The 24564-nt window shown below is 43.3% G+C and overlaps 1 protein-coding gene across 2 annotated transcripts in view; it reads left to right on the top strand.

The window, feature by feature from the left end:
- The window catches only part of LOC309601527 (transcription factor RFX3-like), a gene marked incomplete at both ends in the record, with an annotated part of 103451 nt that overhangs the window by 62487 nt on the left and 16400 nt on the right, over positions 1-24564 (top strand). For both annotated transcript variants that reach the window (XM_082334572.1, XM_082334571.1), the window contains 4 exons: positions 5547-5668; positions 7338-7450; positions 8277-8392; positions 8891-9045. In XM_082334572.1, the coding sequence (XP_082190698.1) occupies positions 5547-5668; positions 7338-7450; positions 8277-8392; positions 8891-9045 (506 nt within the window). The remainder of the gene's footprint in view (positions 1-5546; positions 5669-7337; positions 7451-8276; positions 8393-8890; positions 9046-24564) is intronic.

Here is a 24564-nt window from a genome sequence, read left to right as displayed (position 1 = left end):
TATGGGAAGGAAATGCCGAGATGTTTAAATAATTGAATTCACAGAATCACAAAATCACGGAATGGCTGAGGTTGGAAGGGACCTCTGGAGGTCATCTGGTCCAACCCCCCTGCTCAAGCAGGACCACCTAGAGTATGTTGCCCAGGACCGTGTCCAGATGGCTTTTAAATATCTCCAAGGAGGGAGACTCCACAACCTCTCTGGGCAACCTGCTCCAGTGCTCAGTCACTGTCACAGTAAAAAAGTGTTTCCTGATGTTCAGACGGAACCTCCTGGGTTTCCGTTTGTGCCCATTGCCTCTTGTCCTGTCACTAGGCACCACTGAGAAGAGCCTGGCTCCATCTTCTATGCACCTTCCCTTCAGGTATTTAAATACATTGATGAGATCCCCTCCGAGCCTTCTGTTCTCTAGGCCAAACAGTCCCAGCTCCCTCAGCCTTTCTTCATAGGAGAGATGCTCCACTCCCTTAATCATATTTGTGGCCCTTCGGTGGACTCTCTCCAGTATGTCCATGTCTCTCTTGTACTGGGTATCCCAGAACTGGACACAGTACACCAGGTGTGGCCTCACCAGTGCTGAGTAGAGGAGAAGGATCATGTCTCTCCACCTGTTGGCAATGCTTTGCCTGATGCAGCCCAGGATACCATTGGCCTCCTTTGCGGCAAGGGCGCACACTGCTGGCTCATGTTCAACTTGCTGTCCACGAGGACCCCCAGGTCCTTTTCTGGATGGCAGCACGACCCTCTGGCCTATCAGCCACTCCTCCCAGTTTTGTGTCATCAGCAAACTTGCTGAGGGTACACTCTGCCCCATCATCCAGATCATTAATGAAGATATTGAACAGGACTGGACCCAGTATTGACCCCCGCGGTACACTGCTAGTCACTAGACTTTTTGCCACTGATCATCACCCTGTGGGCCTGGCCATTGTGGTGGGTTGACCTTGGCTGCCCACCAAGTGCCCACCAAGCCGCTCAGCAGGAAAGGGGGAGAAAAATACAATGAAATGCTAGTGGGTTGAGATAAGGACAGGGAGATCACTCAACAATTACTGTCACAGGCAAAACAGACTTGACTTGGGGAAATTAATTTAATTTATTGCCCATCAAACAGAGATGGATAATGAGAAATAAGAACAAATCTAAAAAAAACCTTCCCCCCACCCCTCCCTTCTTCCCAGGCTCAACTTCACTCCCAACTCTTCTATCTCTTCCCCCTGAGCGGTGCAGGGGGATGAGGAATGGGAGTTGTGGTCAGTTCATTGTTCATCAGTTGTCTCTGCCTCTCCTTCCTCCTCAAGCTCATTCCCAGCTCCAGCATCAGGTCCCACCCACGGGAGACAGTCCTTCATGAACTTCTTCAATGTGGGTCCTTCCCACGGACTGCAATTCTTCATTAAATGCTCCAGTGTGGGTCCTTTCCATGGGGTGCAGTCCTTCAGGAACAGACTGCTCCAGCTCCTCTCCACAGGCTGCAGTTCCTGCCAGGAACCTGCTCCAGCATGGGCCCTCCACAGGCTGCAGCTTCTTTCAGGGCATATCCACCTGCTCCAGCGTGGGGTCCTCCACAGGCTGCAGTGTGGTTATCTGCTCCACTGTGGATCTCCATGGGCTGCAGGGGGACAACCTGCTTCCCCATGGTCTTCACCATGAGCTGCAGGGGAATCTCTGCTCTGGCACATGGAGCACCTCCTCCCCCTCCTTCTTCACTGACCTTGGTGTCTGCAGGGCTTTTTCTCTCACATATTCTGACGCCTTTCTCCCAGCTGCTATTGCACAGCAGGTTTTTTTACCCTTTCTTAAATATGTTATCACAGAGGTGACATGAATGTCACTGATTGTCTCAGCTTTGGCCAGCGGCGTGTCCGTCTTGAAGCTAGCTGGAACTGGCTCTGTCCGACATGCGGGCAGCTTCTGGTGTCTCCTCTCAGAAGCCACCCCTGCAGCCCCCTCGCTATCAAAACCTTGCCACGTAAACCCAATACAGCCATTCAGCCAGTTAATTCACCTCACTGTCTGTTCATCTAGCCCATATTTCATCAGCTTCTCCCCTCATCTACCAGGCCAGTCATTTCATCATAGAAGTTTATCAAATTGGTCAAGCATGACTTCCCTTTGGTGAATCCATGCTGACTACTCCCAATCACCTTCTTGTCCTTCATGTATTTGGAAATGGTTCCCAGGATTAGCTGCTCCATCACCTTCTCAGGACTGAGGTGAGGCTGACCGGCCTGTAGTTCCCTGAAATTATCTATCAGTTCTGGGTCAAACACAGGTGTGACGTTTAATAGTAAATGGATCTCACAAAAAAAGATGATTAAGAATAGAAAAAGGTAATATCAAAACCAAATATTTTGGTGAATAAAAGTGAAAGAAAAAACCCTAATACATTATTAGAGCTCAGTTTGGTTTCTGTTTCTAAAGCCCTTAGAGTTTATTTTTCAGCAAGCCAGAACAGTATAAGCCTTTCTTTTTAATGAAAACAGAGCCTACCAATAAATTATGTAAGTGCATTAATTGGATTTTTGAGGTAATACTAAATATTGAGAGTCTCAGTAAATATTTTAATATTGTCAGCAGGGCAACTACAAGGAAGCAACAAAATATGCAGAAAAACTTAGACAGTTTTTTACTTTGCCTTGTGACTTAGTCAATCCATTTTGACTTCTTTCTTTTTTAATAGTTTCTACTTTTTTCTTACTCATTTGCTTACTTCTGTGTCCATTTAATACCAAACAGGAAGTTTGGCATGTACTCCTATTCTTCCTATTTCTGCTTTATCTTATTGATGACTATTGAATGGTTGCTGTTTTCAAATTTTAGTCAAAATTTCTTAAACTTTTCTGAGGAGTGAGTGGGAAGTTTCAGTTTAATTACAGTGTGTAGGATTGGACTATGGGAATCAATTAAGTTCTACTGTAAATTATGTTAATAATGAGAAAAACACATCATTTTGCTTTGGGTTTTGAATTAACTAATTTCATGTTCATATTTCAGTGGTCTAGTTCTGTTGGATTTCCGTACTTTTCAAAACTTTAGAATGTTTGTTATTAGCTAAAGACTCTCCAAACTTTTATTGTGCTTACATTTAGCTATATAAAATTAAAGTTCTATTCTTCTTGAGTAAAGCTAAGCATCTTTTGAAAGCTGTTATATTTCTAAAAGGTTGGTTATTTTTTTTTTCAGTGCCTCTTCTCTTAGCAGTTAATTAAAAAAAAATAATTGGAAAACTCAGAGTTGAAATAGGAAAAAGGGTCAGATAATTTAAAAAAAAGCTAAATTCTTCCATTAAGTAGTTGTGTAAATCCGTTGTAGTAACATTTTCCCCTGTCTGTAATTAAAAATGCAAAGAGTAGCCTGGGTATAAACAGAGGATTTTGCCAGGAATTCTGGAAGCCTCTCATTGCCTGAACTGCAAAAATGTCACCCTCTACTGCCCATAAAAGATAGGAAATCTAAAATTGTTAACAACTCTGCTCAAGTTTCATTTGAAACACCTGAAAAAGAATCTTTTCTTTTTTTTTTCATTCCTCGGTTACATTTTGCAAGTTATTTTCTAATGCCGTTGAAACTGTTTGACTCCTATAATGTCACTTGTAATAATGCCAGAATTAAGACTTTTCCCCAACGCTTTTTACATGAAGCACATTGGAGCAACTGATAGGATAATCCTGACTCCTAGCACCAGTGGATTAAGTTGGCTTTTTTTTTTTTTTTAAAGTTCTTTCTAAACCCCAGAAACTCAAAGGACTGTTACTTTTATGCATTCAAGGCACTTGGGATTCTACTCCAAGAGCTGAAAAGTTTGTGAAAGAATACATTTTGTAGAAACTAGTGGAACTATGTGAACATACTGATTTTGATTTGCAAATATATATAGAAATTGATCTTCTGCCAGGTATTTTTAATGATAAAGTATAATGAGAATAAAGTTAAAAATTCTTACAAAATGAGGGGTTTTGGATTGCAAATAGATCTATCAAGTGATGAGAAGTTTATCCATAAGAGTTCAATGCTACTGTGATACTAGAGATTAAACTTTAGTCTTTTAAAGTTGATTACAGTTGTGCTGTTGATTACAGTTGTGCTATTGATTTCAGCAGGCCTGGGATTTTATCCTGGGCCTTTACAATGACCAGGCTTCATATAAAAGTCCTAGAGATTAAGATGATAGAAGTTTTTGTTTCCAAGTATTAACATTCCTAAAGTTATCATACTTTATGTTAATCAGGCCAAGAGGCCTTCTCTGGAAAAGTATACTTCTTGTATATCCCATGTTCTATGTTATTGTATAGTTAAATATGCCTGGAATAACCAGAATCTTGCTTCTTATGGGAGCTTTCTCATAAACTAAAATATAAGTAGTTACATAGGGCATTCCTATTATCTGTTTAATAAGACCAAAATGAGAACATGCTCACAGCTGACTCAACTGCTTAAGAGGAGCGTTTTCAGAGTGGAATTTGTTGACATTTCTAAAGTTAGTACAAAGCTTTACAAGCTGCACAGTGCAATTTCAGACTTGAGTGACAGTTCACATGCATTGCATTCTGCACCAAAGTTTCTCTAGTTTTCTTCTGGCTGCAAGGCTATTTCAGAAGGACAAAGCTTCCAAGTCCTTATCACTAAGAGCTGGGTCAGAATTAATTTTCAGTTCTGTTGGAGATGGCAGGCAGAATCTTCAGCCTGTCAGTGAGATGGTCTTAACATCTGACCATTCAAACCAGGATTCCTATTTGCATCTTTGTCCTTTTTATCCTTTATAAAAGCTTTTGTGACTTGACTGATGAAGAGTTTAGAATAGAATAGAGTAGAATAGAATAGAATAGAATAGAATAGAATAGAATAGAATAATTTTCAGTTGGAAGGGACCTACAACGATCACCTAGTCCAACTGCCTGAACACTTCAGGGCCAAAAGTTAAAGCATGTTATTAAGGGCATTGTCCAAATGCCTCTTAAACACTGAAAGGCATGGGGCATCGACCACCTCTCTAGGAAGTCTGTTCCAGTGTTTGACCACCCTCTCACTAAAGAAATGTTTCCTAATATCAAGTCTGAACCTCCCCTGATTCAGCTACTTAGTGTAAGTCTAAGTAGCCTTCTCAGACCTTCTGAGCTCATGAGAATTTTGTTACATTTTAAAATTATTTAAATTCTTTTGTCTTCAAACAGATACATGGCCCTTCTTAAGGTGATTGAACCTTATTTTTGAGCTACTTGATTCCTGGGAAGGCAAGTCCTTTGGAAAAGGAAAGATTGTGTTTCTGTTTAGTGTAAATGACCTTTAGGTCTTAGTGGTATAGTTCTTAAACTAAATTCCACAAGAAATTGGTAGTTGTGCTGTGATATCAGCTTTATGAATTTTATAATGCATTGCCAATGTTCTGCCTTTCCTTACTACAATTATTCTGATGTTACTTTTTTCTTGTGTGTGAACTAGCAAAACTGTATATTGAGACTGAGAAATCAGGCAGAACAGAGTGTGATATTGCACTTACAAAAAAGTGAACATAAAGAATAATTTTGTATTTGATAATTTTGCAGGTACAAGCCTGTGCAGAAAGTGGATGGAGTTGCAGATGGTTTCACAGGAAGTGGCCAACAAACAGGCACATCTGCTGAACAAACTATAATTGCCCAAAGTCAACATCATCAACAGTTTTTAGGTATGAAAAGATGTGTTATACTGTTGTATAAATAAAATAAACCCCTTTATTGTCATGAACATCATCATACAAATACTATAATTATTTTAGTTATGTTGCCTTGTTTAAAAGTCTCACTGATAACAGAACAAAAAGATACTCATAGAAGCTATATGTTCCATATTGTAAGACTTCTGCAATATTTAATATGTATCATGCAGATATAAAAGAAAAAATGTGCAAAATCTACTTGCATTGTATATTATTATTATGCAATTGCAATGAAGCATTTTATACAAAAATGCATACTGAAAATCTTGCCCTAAAAGATTATTAATTTCTACTGGGTTCCCAATTTTTTGAATATGGACAGAAATTGGGATTGTATTTTTGCACTGCAGTTGTGTTGACCATTGACAAGAAGGTGCATTGAGTTTGTGCTGCAACGTTATGAATGGAAAGAGCCAAACAGTTAAAACCAGAAAACCAAGGTTCGTGTTTAAAAATGTGCATTTTATGCATTCATTGATGTAACTAAGCATATCGATTTCTCAGTTGTGGAAGCAAATGGTAATTTAGTTGTGGCAATTAAACACGGACTCCGCATATGAGTTTAGGCGAAGACAAGCGAAGACAAGCGAAGACACTTTATTTTTACAATCTATCCCTTTTATAATATGATCTAGTGTTCATGAGCAAGCAAAACTTATTTCATTGGCTACTGTCTTTGTCCACGCGTCTCTTCAGTGTTACTTATTGGTTCTTCAAGCTGGTGCACGCGAATTCCTCTTTCAGGGATGTATCCAATCTCATCCTTATTTTTCTGCCTCTGAGTTTCACAAACTTGTTTGTAACAAGCCTCAAGGCCACAGCTGCATTCCTGCGAACCTGTTTGTAACAAGCCTCAAGGGCACAGCTGCATCTCGTCAAAGTAAAACACAATCTCATTTATTCCCACATTTAGTAATTTGCTAATGTAAAAAAGCTTATTAAATGTGTTATTGAAATAATTGTACATTGAGTTTTGAGTTCATATATTGGGATTTTGAAGCACCACATCCTTTGACCTAACCTTGCTGTTACTGAAATCATTGGGAACCTTAAGCTATAGTTCGCATGTTTTTGAATTTTCCCTTCCACTGCCCCCCCAGTTGACAGTGCATTTTCCCCCCCATACCAGTGTATCTCTTGGAAACATTTATTAGAAATAGTAAAAGCACATGTTGGCTACAGTTGAAAGCCTTGTAAATTTCAAATAAATATATGCTGCTGAGTCTACTAAACCATAACATGCATGACAATGCAAAAACTATTCAGTTGATCAAAACAAAAACTATTAAATTATATTAATCTCTTATGTACTGACATGAATATGCTGCTTCAGCCTGTCATATTCTGAAAATGTGTCTTAGCTTTTTTTTATATACAGGTACAATATGTATGTGAAATCATTTTTATCTGCTATCTGTCAAGAATAATTTAACATCTCCTTTTGCTTAAAAAATAGCCAGCTGGTTTGTTCACAATTTTATTGCAACTTTAAAATATATTAAATCTGAAAGACATACCTCTTTGGGCATTATGACCTTCTAGACTTTATTTCTTTACATGATCCTTAAATGTTTTCTAATCGAACTGTAGTTGGCACCATTCACAATAGCTTTCTTCTGTTATGTTGTCATGGAAACAGATGCATCTCGAGTACTTCCAGAGTTTGGAGAAGTTGAAATGTCTTCTCTGCCAGAAGGTACTACCCTTGAGGACATAAAATCATTGCAAAGTCTTTATCGAGAGCACTGTGAGGTAAGAGAAAAGAGGCATTTCACATAAATCATCATTCTTTGAAAATTCATGTCTTCTAGTGAGAATCAGTACAACAGGATGACTGACACAAAACACATTACAGCCAACCTACTTGTATCTGATGTGCTCCTCAAATATTTTGCTTATTCCATCGGAAAGGACGTTTGCAAAAAGACTTCTCTGGAATTTCTCTCTTTACAGGGAAAGAAAATAACATGTAATAGAATACCAATACTGGAATGTAATCATGTGTAGGTTTTGAGAATTTTAGATAAACTGAATTTTAGATAATATATATACAGGGTTTTGTTTTTGTTTATAAGAGTTGAAATCAGATTAAATTGTTATTTCTAATGTTTATGTTAAAAACGAACTTACTTTTTTCTTCAAGTTTTAAAGAAGCAGGTTGTTTAGGAACTTAAGGCCACATTTCATATTGAATAATGTGTTTTAAAATTATTGTTGAAGGTGCTTTAAAACATGTAATGAAGTAACAAAATTCATGAAATAGCAGGTTTCCTTTGTGTTTGTAATAGTGTTAAAAGTTCTGTTTAGGTGAATTCACCTGATATATGTGCTTAGGTTCTTTTCTGGAGGCTTCCTTGTATTTGCATTTGGCCTGATCTCAGTCTCTGTCCACACTAGTAGGGACAGTTGGAACATTTGTTGCTAAAAAGTTATTAAAACGGATATATGTTTATTTATAAACATACATTTTACTATTTTTTTCTGCAAAAAGACCAGGGGGAGCTATACCCCTGGGAGGAGTTGGGGCAAGGGGGAGATGAGGTAGAAGACTTTCTGCACTTGTTTTATATTTTTTTAGGCAATAGTGGATGTTGTTGTGAATCTTCAGTTTAGCCTGATAGAAAAATTGTGGCAAACTTTCTGGCGCTATTCTCCCTCTGCTCCAGCTGACGACACAGCTATTATTGAACTGAGGTCAGTAAATGTCTCTTTTTGTTTACTGTTCATCATCATAATATAACAGCAGGAGTCAAATCAAAGAACGTCTTAGTTTTACATATAGGCTAAGAACCTTTTCTGATATCAGTAGTTTTTCAGGTTCAATTCGTGTTGTCTGCTATTTGACATATACACTGTTGGTATATGTCAAACTGCAGCCTTAAAATGATTGTATACATCTTCTATTTTTTCCTTTGTTTGGATAAATAAAGTCAAAACATCTTTTCACAATATACTGTCCAGTTCGTTTAAATTGCAAGGACCATTTTTATCATACTTATGCATAATTTATGGGCTGGAGCAGAACTTTGGAGGCCATTTTTCCCCAGTTTCATATTAAGAAGTTAAAGAGTTTCAATTGGATGTAACAGAGACATTTATAAAGTTTTTATTAAATAATCAATTTCAAAGTCCATTGTACTTTTCTTATCTGTATGTAAATGCATTTTCATTTGTTACATTTATTCACACCAGCAATCTGAGTGAAATAGAAAGTCGACTTCCAAAAGGAAAACTGATTACTCTGTGCAAAAATGAGTCTATTCTGAAATGGATGGGTAATTGTGACCATGTGATGTACCAGGCTTTGGTGGAGATTCTCATTCCTGATGTCCTTAGACCTATTCCTAGTAAGTTAAACACGGATAACATCTCGTAAGACTGTGTTTTGGTTTGGTTTGGTTTGGTTTGGTTTGGTTTATGTGGTGATTTTTTTGTGCCTCACGTGAAACTTTTGGGAATGATTTGGAAGGATGTAAACATAGTGTGTGTCATCTTTCCTTAATTCTGTTGAGTAGGAAGGTGTACTGGAGTTGATGTAAGCACTGTATTTAAAGAAAAGGAGAGTGGATATTTCACTACATTTAGGAAAGTCTCTAGAAGTTTTAAGAATATATTTCCCTATGGAATATGCTTTTGTCACTGCAAATTCTAAGTTTTTCTTAATTTTAAGATAAAATTGGGTTCCTTTACATGCTGGCTCTAGTCTACCTGACACCTGTGAATGCACTATGGCCCTGAGCCTGAGTCCATTAATGTAAGACAGTCTTTCTGCTGACTTCAGTAGTCTTTAGTTTAAGTTTTATATATAAAAGTTCTAGCTGTTAAAAAAGCAAAATGTATATGCTTTGTCATTTCATTTTTGAATAATTAAACATTTATGTATTATCAGTGGCTGCTAAAACCTTATCAGTTTTGATACCTATTAAACCAACATAACATTGTCAAACATTTTAAGTCTTGTTTATTATTCCAGTCTACTATACTTTCTGTTCTGTTTCCAGCATGAAGGACTCATCAATCAATTGTAGTATTATGGCCAACTGACCATTATCAGGAATAGAGCTTTATTTTCAAAGATGATTTTATAGTATCCATCATTGCTCAAGCATGGTATTTTTTTAAAGGCTGCTTTTGGTAGTAAATGATTTTAAATTGGTTTACAGGAAGGTTAAATTCCTTCCTAAAACATTTATTGCATGTTTTGTATGTCGTGTTAAATATTAAACAGAAATTAAAATTACATATATATAAAATATAATATAGAATACTAAAAGAAATTTTAAAAGAAATATTAGGAACCAACAGGGAAACACCTGTGAAATGCCTCAAAGGAATTAGGCTGTGTTCCTCTAAAAAGGTGACAAGGTCGATAGGCCCACTAAAGTGCCTCTATAGCAATGCACGCAGCATGGGTAACAAACAGGAAAAGATGGAAGCCACTGTGCACCTGGAAAGCTATGATTTAATCGCTATCACTGAAACTTGGTGGGACGAATCGCACGACTGGAGTGCTGCAGTCGATGGCTATAAACTGTTCAGAAAGCACACGCAAGGAAGGAAGGGTGGGGGTGGGGGGTTGCCGTCTATCTAAAAAAATGGATTGACTGCACAGAGCTGTCTTTGAAAAACAGCAATGAACAGGTTGAGAGCTTATGGGCAAAAATAAGGGAAAAGCCAACAAAGGAAACCTCGTGGTTGGTGTTTACTACAGGCCACCTGATCAAGGGGAGGATGTCGATGAAGCGTTCTTACTCCAGCTACAGGAAGCATTGCGCTCGCAGGCTCTGATCCTCCTGGGGGACTTCAATCACCCTGACACTGGCAATCTCTCTTCCCACATCTCTCAAGCCCCTGAACCTCGAGGCAGGGACTGGGGGAAAGAAGTTCCTCCCATCATAGGAGAAGATCAGGTTCAAGACCACCTGAGGAACCTGAACATACATAAGTCCATGGGACCCAATGACATGCATGCCAGGGTCCTGAGGGAATTGGCTGATGATGTTGCCAAGCCATTCTCCATGATATTTGAAAAGTCATGGCAGTCAGGAGAATTCCCCGGTGACTGGAAAAAGGGAAACATTGCACCCATTTTGAAAAAGGATAAAAAGGAGGACCCTGGGAACTACCAGCCAGTCAGCCTCACCTCCGTGCTCGGTAAGATCCTCCTGGAAGATATGTCGAGGCAGATCCTCCTGGAAGATATGTCGAGGCATACAGATGACGGGGAAACAGCAAACATGGCTTCACCAAGGGCAAGTCTTGCCTGACCAACCTAGTGGCCTTCTACGATGGAGTGACTACATCAGTGGACAAGGGAAGCGCTATGGATGTCAACTACCTGGACTTCTGTAAGGCCTTTGGCACAGTCCCCCCCCCAACATTCTTACCTCTAAATTGGAGAGATATGGGTTTGATGGATGGACTGTTAGATGGATAAGGAACTGGTTGGATGGCCACGTCCGAAGAGTTACAGTCAATGGCTCAGTGTCCAAGTGGATACCAGTGACGAGTGGTGTCCCTCAGGGGTCCGTACTGGGACCAATACTGTTTAATATCTTTATCAACGACACAGACAGTGGGATTGAGTGCATCCTCAGCAAGTTTGCACATGACACCAAGCTGAGTGGTGCGGTTGATTCCCTAGAGGGAAGGGATGCCATCCAGAGGGACCTGGACAAGCTAGAGAAGTGGGCCCATGTGAATGTCATGAAGTTCAACAAGGCCAAGTGCAAGGTCCTGCACCTGGGTCGGGGCAACCCCTGGTATCAGTACAGGCTGGGGATGAAGGGATTGAGAGCAGCCCTGCGGAGAAGGACTTGGGGATACCGGTGGACAGAAATCTGGACATGAGCCGACAATGTGCGCTGGCAGCCCAGAAACCCAATCGCATCCGGGGCTGCATAAAAGGAAGCGTGGCCAGCAGGTCAATTCTCCCCCTCTACTCTGCTCTCGTGAGACCCCACCTGGAGTACTGCACGCAGCTCTGGGGCATCCAGTTCTGTTGGAGCGCGTCCAGAGGAGGGTCACAAGAATGATCACAGGGCTGGAACATCTCTCCTATGAGGAAAGGCTGTGAGAGTTGGGGTTGTTCAGCCTGGAGAAGAGAAGGCTCCAGGGAGACCTTATTGCGGCCTTTCAATATATAAAGGGGGCAGAGAGAGACTTTTTTTCTGGGGCCTGTAGTGACAGGACAAGGGGCAACAGTTTTAAACTGAAAGAGGGTAGATTTAGATTTAGATTTAGGGCTCAGGAGCATATCTGAAATGCTTGTACACCAACGCACGCAGTATGAGAAACAAACAGGATGAACTGGAAGTGTTGGTTAGTTCCCAGAACTATGATATCATTGGTATTAGTGAGACTTGGTGGAATGAGTCCCATGATTGGAGTGCTGGGATGGAGGGCTACAGGCTGTTCAGGAGGGATAGGCAGGGCAGGCGAGGTGGAGGTGTCGCACTATATGTAAGGGAGAGGTTTGATTGTACAGCCCTTACAGTTAGCGGTGATGTGGTGGAGAGCCTCTGGGTGAGGATTAGGGGGATGGAAAACAAAAGGAGATGTTGTAGTGGGTGTCTACTACCAATCACCCAGCCAGGATGTTAGCACTGATGAGTTATTCTATAGGCAATTAGGAGAAATCTCTGGATCGGTAGCCCTTGTCCTTATGGGAGATTCCAACTTCCCAGGCATCAACTGGGAATATCATACTGCTGTGACGAGCAGGTCTTGGAAATTCTTGAAGTTTGTGGGAGATAGATAACTTCTTGTCACAAGTACTCTGTGAGCCAACTAGGAAAGATGCCCTCCTAGGCTTGTTGTTTGTGAATAGAGAAAGAGTCGTGGGAGATGTGATGGTAGGTGGCTGTCTTGGCCACAGTGATCACGAAATGGTTGAGCTTAAAATTTTCAGTGTAATGAGAAAAAAGGACAGCAGAGTTGCTACCCTGGACTTCAAGAGAGCAAACTTTAAGCTACTCAGGGAGCTACTTAGCAGAGTCCCCTGGGAATCTGCCTTTGAGGGCTTAGGAGTCCACGAGTGCTGGTCAGTTTTTAAGAACCACCTTTTAGAAGCACAGGAGCAGGCAATTCCAGTGTGTCAAAAGTCAAGCAAGCGGGGCAGAAGACCAGCTTGGCTGAACAGGCAACTCCTCGAGGAGCTCAAGAGGAAAAAGAAATTGTATGATCTCTGGAAGCAAGGACAGGCTTCGCAGGAAGATTCCAGAGCCATGGTTCGTATACGCAGGGAGAAGACACGAAAGGCCAAAGCTCAATTAGAGTTGAAACTGGCCAGTGTTGTGTCAGACAACAAGAAAGGCTTTTTTACGTACCCTAATAGCAAGAGGAGGTCTAAGGAAAACATTGGACCGATACTTGTTGAAGATGGTCACCGGACTAATAGGGATGAAGAAAAAGCGGAGGCATTCAATGCTTTTTTTTGCCTCAGTCATACTGATAGACCTTGGGCTGCCCGGTCCCCTGAGTCGGAGGACCACGAGTGCGGGAGCGGTGACTTTCCATTTGCGGACACTGAAATTGTAAGGGACCAGCTGTATCAGCTGAACGTTCACAAGTCCATGGGGCCTGATGGGATTCATCCCAGAGTACTGAAGGAGCTGGAGGATGTTACGGCAGGACCCCTCTCGATCATCAACCAAAGGTCTTGGTTCCCTGCTGACTGGAAGCTAGCCAATGTTATTCCACTTTACAAGAAGGGCGTGAGGGAAGACCCAGGAAACTACAGACCTGTTAGTCTAACCTCAGTACCTGGAAAAATTATGGAGAAGGTCATACTGGGTACTACTGAAAGGCATTTAAAGAATAATGCAATCATCAGGCACAGTCAACATGGGTTCACAAAGGGAAAGTCCTGTCTAACTAATTTAATATCCTTCTATGATAAGGTCACCCGCCTAGTGGATGAAGGGAAGGCGGTGGATGTAGTCTTTCTGGATTTTAGTAAGGCTTTTGATACTGTCCCTCAACAGCATCCTTCTGGACAAGTTGTCCAACTGTGAGATGAGCAGGTTCATGGTGCGCCGGGTGAAGAACTGCCTGAACGGCAGGGCTCAAAGGGTTATAGTGAATGGGGCTACATCTGGCCGGCAACCGGTCACCAGTGGTGTTCCTCAGGGTTCAATTCTAGGGCCAGTTCGGTTCAATATTTTTATCAATGATCTGGATGCAGGAGTTGAATGCACCATTAGCAAGTTTGCTGACAATACCAAATTGGGAGGTGCTCTTGACTCTCTTGAGGGACAAGGGGCCTTGCAGAGGGATCTAGATAGATTGGAGCATTGGGCAATCATCAGTGGCATGAAATTTAACAAGTCCAAATGCCGGATTCTACACCTGTGACAGAGTAACACCGGGTAAAAGTATAAATTGGGAGAGGAGTGGCTGGAGAGCAGCCCTGCAGAAAGGGATCTGGGGGTGCTGGTTGACAGCAGGCTCAATATGGGTCAGCAGTGTGCCCTGGCAGCCAAGAGGGCAAACCGCATCCCAGGGTGCATTAGGAGCAACCTGATCTAGTGAAAGGCATCTCTGCTCATTGCAGGGGGGGTTGGACCTTTAAAGGTCCCTTCCAACCCAAACCATATGATGATTCTATGATGATGATCCAGAGAGCTATGGCCCCCTCCAACTACTGATGCTAGGACCCTCACTCACTCCCGTAGCTGACACCACAGGCCCCAGGGTGCCTACACCCCCCAGTCTGACTCCAGTAGCTGGGCACCAAATTTCAATCACACACACACCGGTCTCGCCAGCAGCTGGCACCTGTTCCTTGCAGCACACATACACAGGGGACAGACAGCGAGATTAAGCAGAGCGATAGTTACGAAACGATTTTAAAAGAAAATATAAGAAAATAGGACAGACTGCAGTGATCAGGCACAGGGCTCAGCCAGACAAGCGTACTGACCGGCCCCGTTTTACCCGTGACTGGCCTGTTTTATCCCCCTTTCTGTCTATCCCCCCTCTTTGTTTCTCCCTGCTTCCCTGTCCCCCTGCAAGTCCCTTCATCAGTTTGTATAGTTCTATCAATTCCCGCATCCGTCCCAGTTTGGTGCCTGGGATCCCCCCTGGTTTAACATCTTATCACTTGCAAAGTTCAGGTTGATCTTCCTGGAAGTGGTGCCTGTAGTTTCAATTCCTTCCTAAAACATTTATTGCATGGTTTGTATGTTGTGTTAAATATTAAAAAGAAATTTCCTATTTACAATCCAGTATAATCCTTGTAAATACTAAGTTTTATATCCTTTCTGTGGACCAAACAATAATCACATTATAAAATTGGATTAATTTTTTAAGACATAGAGCCTCAGCTATCCTTGTAGCGAGCAAAGCTATTTTTGATACTGTAAATGACACCTTCTGCCATGGTGACTTCAAGTGTAATCACCGAACCATATAATAGTTGAGTAGTTGAGGTTGAAAGGGATCTCTGGAGATTGTCTAGTCCAAACCCCCTCCCAACCCCCGCTCAAAGCAGGATCAACCAGAGCAAGTTGCTCAGGACATTGTCCAGTCAGGTTTTGAATATCTCCAAGGATGGACACTCCACAACCTCTCTGGACAACCTGGTTCAGTGTTTGACTACCCTCATAGCAAAAAAGATTTTTCTTAAGTTTAAATGGAATTTCCTATGTTTCAGTTTGTGCCCATTCCCTCTTGTCCTGTCACTGGGCACCACTGAGAAGAGTTTCGCTCCATCTTCAATACACCCTCCCATCAGGTATTTAGACACATTGATAAGATCCCTCCTGAGTCTTCTCTTTTCCAGGCTAAACAATCCCAGCTCTCTCAGCATCTCCTCCTATGGGAGACGATCCGATCCCTTCATCACTGCAGCGGCTCTTCGCTGAACTTGCTACAGTATGTCCAGGTCTTTCTTGTACCGGGGAGCCCAGAACTGGACACAGGACTCCAGGTGTGGCCTCACCAGTGCTGAGCAGAGAGAAAGGATCACCTCCCTCGACCTCCTGCCAACACTGTTCCTAATGCAGCTCAGGATACCATTGGCCTCCTTTGCTGCAAGGGCACATTACTGGCTCATGTTCAGCTTGTTGTCCACCAGGACCCCCATGTCCTTCTCTGCAAAGCTGCTTTCCAGCCAGTCAGCCCCTACCCTGTACTGGTGCATCGTGTTATTCCTCCCCAGGGGCAGGACTTGGCATTTCCCTTTGTTGGACTGCATGAGGTTCCTGCCTGCCCATTTCTCCAGACTGTCGAGGTCCCTCTGAATAGCACAACAGCCATCTGGTCTATCAACCGTTCCTCCCAATTCTGTGTCATCTGCAAACTTGCTGAGGGTGCACTCTGTCACATCATCCAGGTCATTAATGAAGTTGTTAAACAGTATTGGCCCAAGGATCAACCCCGAGGGACACCACTAGAGGCTTGCCTCCAGCTAGACTTTATGCTTCTGATCACAACCGTCTGGGCCTGGCAGTTCAGCCAGTTTTCAGTCCACCTCACTGTCCACTTATCGAACCTGTACTTTGTCAGCTTGTCTATGAGGATGTTATGGGAGACAGTGTCAAAAGCCTTGCTAAAGTCAAGATAAACAGCATCCACTGCTCTCCCCTCATCCACCAAGCTAGTTGACTCATTGCAGAAGGTTTATCATATTGGTCAGGCATGATTTCCCATTCTTAAATCCATGCTGATTCCTACCAAGCACCTTCTTTGGAAATGGCTTCCAGGATTATTTTCTCCATCATCTTCCCAGGGATCGAGGTGAGGCTGACCAGCCTGTAGTTCCCCAGAACCTCCTTCTTGCCCTTCTTGAAGACTGGAGTGTCATTTGCTTTCTTCCAGTCCTCAGGAACTTCCCCTGATCACCATGACTGTTCAAAGATAATTGAGAGTGGCCTTGCAATGACATCAGACAGCTCCCTCAGCACTCATGGGTGCACCCCATCAGGTCCCATGGACTTGCGCATCTCCAATTTGTTTAAATGTTTCCCTACCTGGGTCCTCCTCTATTGAGGAGAATTCTTCCTTGCTGCAGACTTCCCCTCTGGTCTCAGAGGCCTGGGATTCCTGAAGGCAATCCTTACCCGTAAAGACTCAGGTGTAGAAGGCATTCAGTACCTCGGCCTTTCCCATGTCCTTTGTCATCAGGTTCCCTGCCCCATTCAGCAGCAGGCCCACATTTTCTCTGGTCTTCATTTTGCTGCTATGTACCTGTAGAAACCCTTAACGTTGCCCTTCACATCCCTTGCCAGTTTCAATTCCAGGTGGGCTTTGGTTTTCCTAACCCCATCTCTGCACACTTGGACAGTGTCTCTGCATTCCTCCTGGGTCCCTTTTCCAGCTCCTGTATGCTTCCTTTTCATGTTTGAGTTTAGTCGGGAGCTCCTTGTTCGTCCATGCAGACCTGTCACCTTTGCTTGATTTCCTGCTCATTGGGATGGACCATTCTTGAGCTTGGAGGAGGTGATCCTTGAATATCAAACAGGTCTCCTAGACCCCCTCTGCTCTCCAGGACTGTCTCCCATGGGATTCTTCCAAACAGGTCCCTGCACAGGCCAAAGTCTGCTCTCCTGAAGTTTGGAGTTGTGATCCTGCCATTTGCCTTGTTCCTTCCTCTCAGGATTCTCAACTCCACCATCTCATGGTCAATGCAGCCCAGGCTGCCCCCCAACCTTCATACCGCCAACCAGTTTGTAAGAATTGTGTCCAGCAGAGCGTCTCCCCTTCAGCCCTGTTTTGCTGATTACAAGCTCTCTCTTTTCCATAACACCCTGCACCCTTTGCTTGCCAACCCATTCCACCACTCCCTCGCTTGATTATGGGTCGTCATCTCCCTCCCCTGTCATTTCTAGTTTAAAGTTCTCCTCACCAGGTTGGCCAGACTGTTGGTAAAGATGTTTTTGCCCCACTTGGTCAGGTGGATCCCATCTCTCTCTAGCAGTCTTCAGTCCCTAAAGAAGGGTCCCCATGGTCATAAAATACAAATACCAATTGTCATCGTCAGCTGGGCAACCAACTGTTGACCCACAGGATCCTTCCATTCCTCCTCAAGCCCTTGCTTCTCACTGGAAAGATCAAGGAGAACACTACCTGGGCCCCCATGCCCTTGACCGTTGCCTCTAGATGCATGTAGTCACACCTGATATGCTCCAGGTCTCCTCTGGCAGTATTGTTGGTGCCCATGTGAAGATTCACAAGGGGTAATAGTCCGAGGGTCGGACAAACCTTGGTAGTATCTCCACAGCATCCCGGATCCAACCCCCAGCAAGCAGTAAACCTCCCAACACAGCAGGTCAGGTCGGCCCCCGTCCCCTACAGCACTATTATCACTTGCCACTTCCTTCTGGTGTTGCTGCGTGGCTCAGGCTTCAGATGCTTCATTGGACCCAGGCCCTCATCTGCTGCAAGGATACTGAATCTGTTCTTTAGTTGGAGATATGCAGGTGGAGCAGGAGCCTTCTTCCTGTTGCCAGAAGTCACAAGCTTCCAGCCTTCACCATTTCCTAACCCAATAAGCACAGACCACCTGATCCTCCTTCAATACAGCTGAGGGTTCAGGCTGCAGGGTCTTGAAAAAGATCCGATTGATCTCTTTCTCACCATCTCTGATACTGCGCAGTCTGCTGACCTTTTCCTGCACCTCCTTGGCAACACAGATCCTGTACCACTGCACACCTTCTGCAGGCAAGGAAACTGCCTCCCTCTGCCCCAGCCTCAGCGAGAGACCCCAGGCACTCGCTGTACTCTGAGAGCTGCATCCTCCCTCGGGAGTTCGGTCTGGATTGAGGCCTCTGACATTATAGAGATAGTTGCTCCGATGGCTGGAGGTGGTGCCCTGTGACACATTAACACCATTGCTCAGGACACGGATGCTGTTCTCTGCAAAGTTTCCGGCCCCCTTCTGAGCAAAAAGTGCTGCATCTGTTAGCTATGCTGTAAGAAGCAACTCAGGAAAATATTTGCAAGTACTGCTTTGTAGAAATACCCCATCGTGGGCAGGTTACTTTTTTTCTGGATAATCTGAAAGGTACCAGCAGCAGCTGGCCAAAAAAATGGGAAAATGTGTTTAATTTAGTAAGGATGTAAACTGATAATTCTATTTTTATGAGTTTCATCTTTTTTTCTTTTCCCGATTTTTCAGTATTGGGGGGGGGAATGATAATCCCCAAAACCTACTCTGTCTTCCTAATAAATATTCCTAATAAATATTACTTGCTTATTATTATTATTACTTATTAAAACTTCCTAATAAATATTACCATAAAAGAAATTAACAGTGAGGAAAAACTTTTTGAAAAACAAGCTCTAAGTAAAATTTGGTCAGTTGAAATTTTTGTGAAAACTTTTTAGTGCCCACAAAATGAATGAAAAACTACTGTGTAGGAAAAAGCCAAATTTCTTTGTTTAAAAAGAAGTCAAACACTCTATACTTGAGTTGAGAGTAAAGTTGATGATTATTATCTAATGATTCTAGCAAAAGACCAGAGCCACTGTGTATTACTGGCAATAGATCCTTTCCCCTGAGAATGCCCTTTTTATCTCTTCACAAGTGACAGGATGGACAGTAACAAACTTGTTTGGGAGTTCCTATTCCAGGCTGAGAAGTTACGTTCAACATATTTTTCACATTGTATTTCTCAATTTCAGCAATTACAAGTACCGGAAAGACTGCAAAACATTGTTATTTGTGAGATTTGTGTAGGAGAGAGATTTCAGATGAGAACCCAAGCTTTTTGAATGCTTATCCAAAAATAAATGTTTTAATGTGTGTTTAGTAACACTTTACAAACTATCAGAATGAACTTAGGCCATTTATTTTGCACCAGATTGTTCTTAAGATTCTCTGGAAGAGGTTTTTGGCAATTTTGATGATAGCCAGATCAACTTAAAGAATGTTTGGAGCATGTAGGTGCTTAGGCTTTTGGTAATGGCTGGGTATGTTAACCACTATTTACAGGACAGAGGACAACAAAATTTTTTAATTTAATGTATCATTTTCAGAGCTCATTAGAAATTTGTGATCACTCTATACATCACTGTCCTCTAATAATATAGTGTTTAGCTAGAAAGAGGGAATATTATTTCTTTAGAATTTAGAATTACTCTTTCTTCATAGCTAAAGACTTTTTTTTTTAAATCAGGATGACACTGAGCTGCTTCTTTCCACACTTATTTTTTAAAACAGATCATCCTGTAATATGGTGGGGTGAAAAAGATCTTATGTTAGGTGTTTTACATAGCATTTGTCCAGAAAAAAATTATATTTTCCTTAAATAACTAAATATCATTGACACATTATTTACAGTATTCCTTCTACTTTGACTTTTTCTTATTCTGCGGGTAATAAATTAACATGAGTGAATACTTAGTTAATTAGTAAGTGCATACAAAAAATGTTTATGTAGAAGCATAAGTGGGTTAGATGATTGACAGTGCAAAAGAGCGTTTGTTCTTTGCCTGGAAACCTCAAAAAAGAAAAACAGAACAAAACAAAACAAAAACAAAAAAGCCTGTTCCATAGAGCTAATACAGAAGTTTTATAAATCCAAATTAAATTTCAGATGAGCATCCACATTTGGGGGCAGTTACATAAACTAGTTATCACTACAAATTTGAAGAGAAGGATGCTGTGAAAAATAAAATATTTCTTTCTTTTTAAGCAAATTGGCTAACTTTGCTAGCAGAAGTTCTTAATTACAGGATTCATTGATTACTCAAGTTGAAAAAGGGCATTTCTCATATTAGGTGACTTCCATTAATCATTAATTCTTACTCTACCAAACATGGTGTTTTGCCTCATAAACAAAATCTAGTCTTTACTTGGACTGTTTCTTCTTAGATGTAGTGAAAAAAAAAAAAAAAATCACTTAAAGATAATATGATTTCCCTTTTCTAGTTTTTTCTTCTTCATTACCGTAGCAGCATTCATTCTCCACCACCAAGATTTCACAGCAGTAAGAGAAATCCTACCTTCTGTTAGTTAAACACATTCTTATATGTTGCTTATTGATACTGTCTTTGAACACTGCGCATTGCATTTTGTTCTTCAGAACTAAAATAAACAGCATGTTGGCAATGGTTCAGGGTACTTCGAGCTTACTTGAGGAAACTGCAGTATTGCAATAATTGCCATTTCCTACAGGGTTTTGCTCTTTAAAAGCAAAAGCACTTAGGCAAAAATTGAAGGCGGAAAATTCACAATGGAAGTTTTCAGGAGATGATAGGAAACAATTGTTGCAATTACTGATGTACCTGTAGGAATGCCAAAAAGAATTTTCACTGCTGATCATAAGTTTCCTGAAAGGGAAACTAAATAGTTGTTACATAAAATACAATCAAAGAATAATTCAGGTTGGAAGGGACCTCAGGAGGTCTCTAGTCCAACCTCCTGCTCAAAGCATGGTCAATGCTGAATTCAGACCAGCTTGCTCAGAGCTTTACCCAATCAGGCCTTAAAAACATCTAAGGACAGAAACTACACAAACGTCTCTGGGCAGCCAGTTGCACTGCTTAACTGTCCCTCCTGGGTTGCTTGTGCCCTGCTTTGTTGGCCCTCTAGCAGATATTGGGGTTGTTCAAGTCTCTCATGAGAACCAGAGCCTGTGAACATGAGGCTTATTCCAGTTGCCTGAAGAAGACCTGTATTGGCTTTACGTGGCAAGGTTTTGGTAGAGGTGGGGGGTGCAGGGATGGCTTCTATGAGAAGACACCAGAAGCTGTCCCCATGTCAGACAGAGACAGTTTCAGCCAGCTCCAAGATGGACCGGCCGCTGGCCAAAGTCTGAGCCAATCAGAGACATTGGTAGTGCCTCTGTGATAACATATTTAAGGAAGGGTAAAAACTGCTGCGTAACAGCAGCTGGGAGAGAGGAGTGAGAATATGTGAGAGAAGCAACTCTGCAGACACCAAGGTCAGTGAAGAAGGAGGGGGAGGAGGTGCTCCAAGCGCCGGAGCAGAGATTCCCCTGCAGCCCATGGTGAAGACCGTGGTGAAGCACATTGTCACCCTGCAGCCCATGGAGGACCCCACGCGAGAGCAGGTGGGTGTGCCCTGCGGGAAGCTGCAGCCCATGGAGAGCCCACGCTGGAGCAGGCTCATGGCAGGAACGGTGGCCCCGTGGAGAGGAGCTCATGCTGGAGCAGGTTTTCTGGCAGGACTTGTGACCCAGTGGGGAGACCCACACTGGAGCAGTCCGTTCTTGTAGGACTGCACCCCGTGGAAAGGACCCATGCTGGAGCAGTTCATGAAGAACTGCAGCCTGTGGGAAGGACCCACGTTGGAGAAGTTTGTGAAGGACTGTCTCCCGTGGGAGGGACCCCACGCTGGAGCAGGGGAAGAGCGTGAGGAGGAAGGAGAGGCAGAGACAAAGCGTTATGAACTGACCGCAACCCCCATTCCCCGTTCCCCTGCACTGCTCAGGGGGAAGAGAGAGAAGAGTCGGGAGTGAAGTTGAGCCTGGGAAGAAGGGAGGGGTGGGGGGAAGGTGTTTTTAGATTTGTTCCTATTCCTCATTACCCTACTCCGTTTAATTGGCAATAAATTAAATTAATCTTCCCCAAGCCGAGTCTGTGTTGCCTGTGACGGTAATTGCTGAATGATCTCCCTGTCCTTATCTCGACCCACGAGCTTTTCATCGCATTTTTCTCCCCCGTTCTGTTGAGAAGGGGGAGTGATAGAGTGGCCAGCCAAGGTCAACACACCACAAGACTTCATCTACTTCTTCCTGATCAGGCAGTCTGTATCAGATACCCACAACATCACCCACATAGGTATGTCATCTAACCCGGCCCCTTAAGCTCTCAACTGGCTTATCACCCATCCCTAGGCAAAGCTCCATGCATTCCAGCTCCTCTTTCATATAGAGCATCTTCTTAGCTTGTTTTCCCTAAAGATTCTGTATCCATCCATTGCAGCACTCCAGTTGTATGAGCCATCCCACAATATCTCTGTGATCTCTGAGATCGTAGCCCTGCGAATGCTCACAGATGTCTAATTCCTCCTATTTTTCCCCATGTTGCATGTATAAGTGTGCAGGCACTTCAGAGAGGCACCCAGTCGTACCAATTTCCCCAAAAGGGCGTGAAAGCTTTCCCATAATGCTGATCTCCTGACACTTCCTTAGTTATGTGCATATGCTTGAAGTGGTCTAATTTCAACCCCGTTTTGTTGATTATGAGGTCCCTCCTGTTTACCTCACATCCTTTGCTTGCCCATCCAGTCTATGACTTCCTCACTTGACTGTTGGTCATCCCTTCCCCATCATTCCTAGTGTAAAGCTCTCCTTACCAGGTTGGCCAGCTTGTGGGCAAAGCTGTTTATGCCCCACTTGGTCATGTGGATCCTGTCTCTCCCTAGCAGTCCTCCATCTTCAAAGAGAATCCCATGGTCATAGTGGCACAAAGTCTAGTTGGAGGCCAGTAAATAGCCGCGTACCCCAGGGGTCAATACTGGGTCCAATACTGTTCAACGTCTTCGTTAGCGATCTGGATGATGAGGCAGAGAGTATCCTCAGACAGTTGGCTGATGACACAAAACTGGGAGGAGTAGCTGATACATCACAGGGTTGTGCTGCCACCCAGAGGGACCTTGGCAAGATGGAGAAATGGGCTGACAGGAACCTCATGCAGTTCAAGGAGGAGGAGTGCCAAGTCCTGCCCTTGGGGAGGAACAACCCCATGTATCAGTACATGCCGGGGGGGGGGGGCAGCCAGCTGGAAAGCAGCTTTGCAGAAAAGGACCTGTGGGTCCTGGTGGACACCAAGTTGAACATGAGCCAGCAGTGTGCGCCCTTGCCGCAAAGAGGGCTAATGGTATCCTGGGCTGCATTAGGCAAAGTATTGCCAGTAGGTCCAGGTAGGTGATCCTTCCCCTTTATTCAGCACCAATACTGTGCACCTAGAGTCCTGTGTCCAGTTCTGGGCTCTCCAGTACAAGCGAGACATGGACATACTGGAGAGAGTCCAATGAAGGGCCGTGAAGATGATTAAGGGAGTGGAGCATCTCTCCTATGAAGAAAGGCTGAGGGAGCTGGGACTGTTTGGCCTAGAGAACAGAAGGCTCGGAGGGGATCTCATCAATGTATTTAAATACCTGAAGGGAAGGTGCATAGAAGATGGAGCCAGGCTCTTCTCAGTGGTGCCTAGTGACAGGACAAGAGGCAATGGGCACAAACGGAAACCCAGGAGGTTCCGTCTGAACATCAGGAAACACTTTTTTACTGTGACAGTGACTGAGCACTGGAGCAGGTTGCCCAGAGAGGTTGTGGAGTCTCCCTCCTTGGAGATATTTAAAAGTCATCTGGACACGGTCCTGGGCAACATACTCTAGGTGGTCCTGCTTGAGCAGGGGGGTTGGACCAGATGACCTCCAGAGGTCCCTTCCAACCTCAGCCATTCCGTGATTCCGTAAAAAATGAAAACCTTGCTGCCAACACCAGCCACACACCCAACTGTTGACCTGCAGGATCCATCCCCTCATCCTCAAGCTCTTTCCCCTCACCAGTAAGATGAACATCACCGAGGCCCCCCATGTCCTTGACCATTGCCCCAAGAGTCATATAGCCACACTAGACACTCTCCAGGTAGGTCTCCCTTGGCAGTATCATTGGTGCCCATATGGAAGAGCAGCAGAGATTAATAGCCTGAGGGCCAGAGAAGCCTTAGCAGGTTTTCAACGGTGTCCCACATCCAAGCCCCCAGCAAGCAAACCTCCCTAAACAATTGGTCAGTTCAGCACATGGGAGTCTCCATCCCCCCTCAGCAGTGAATTATTCACTACTGCATGACTCAGGTTCCACCAGCACAGATGCTTTGTTTGACATCATGGCTCCACCCATCATGGGAGTCTCCACTTCCCAACCCAATAAGCACAAACTGCTCCTGCTCCT

This window comes from Platalea leucorodia, assembly GCF_965183815.1.
Source record: "Platalea leucorodia genome assembly, chromosome: W".
NCBI classification, from domain to species: Eukaryota; Metazoa; Chordata; class Aves; order Pelecaniformes; family Threskiornithidae; genus Platalea; species Platalea leucorodia.
The sequence above is the reverse complement of the archived record's forward strand: the minus strand, read 5'-3'. Positions and strand labels throughout refer to the sequence as shown.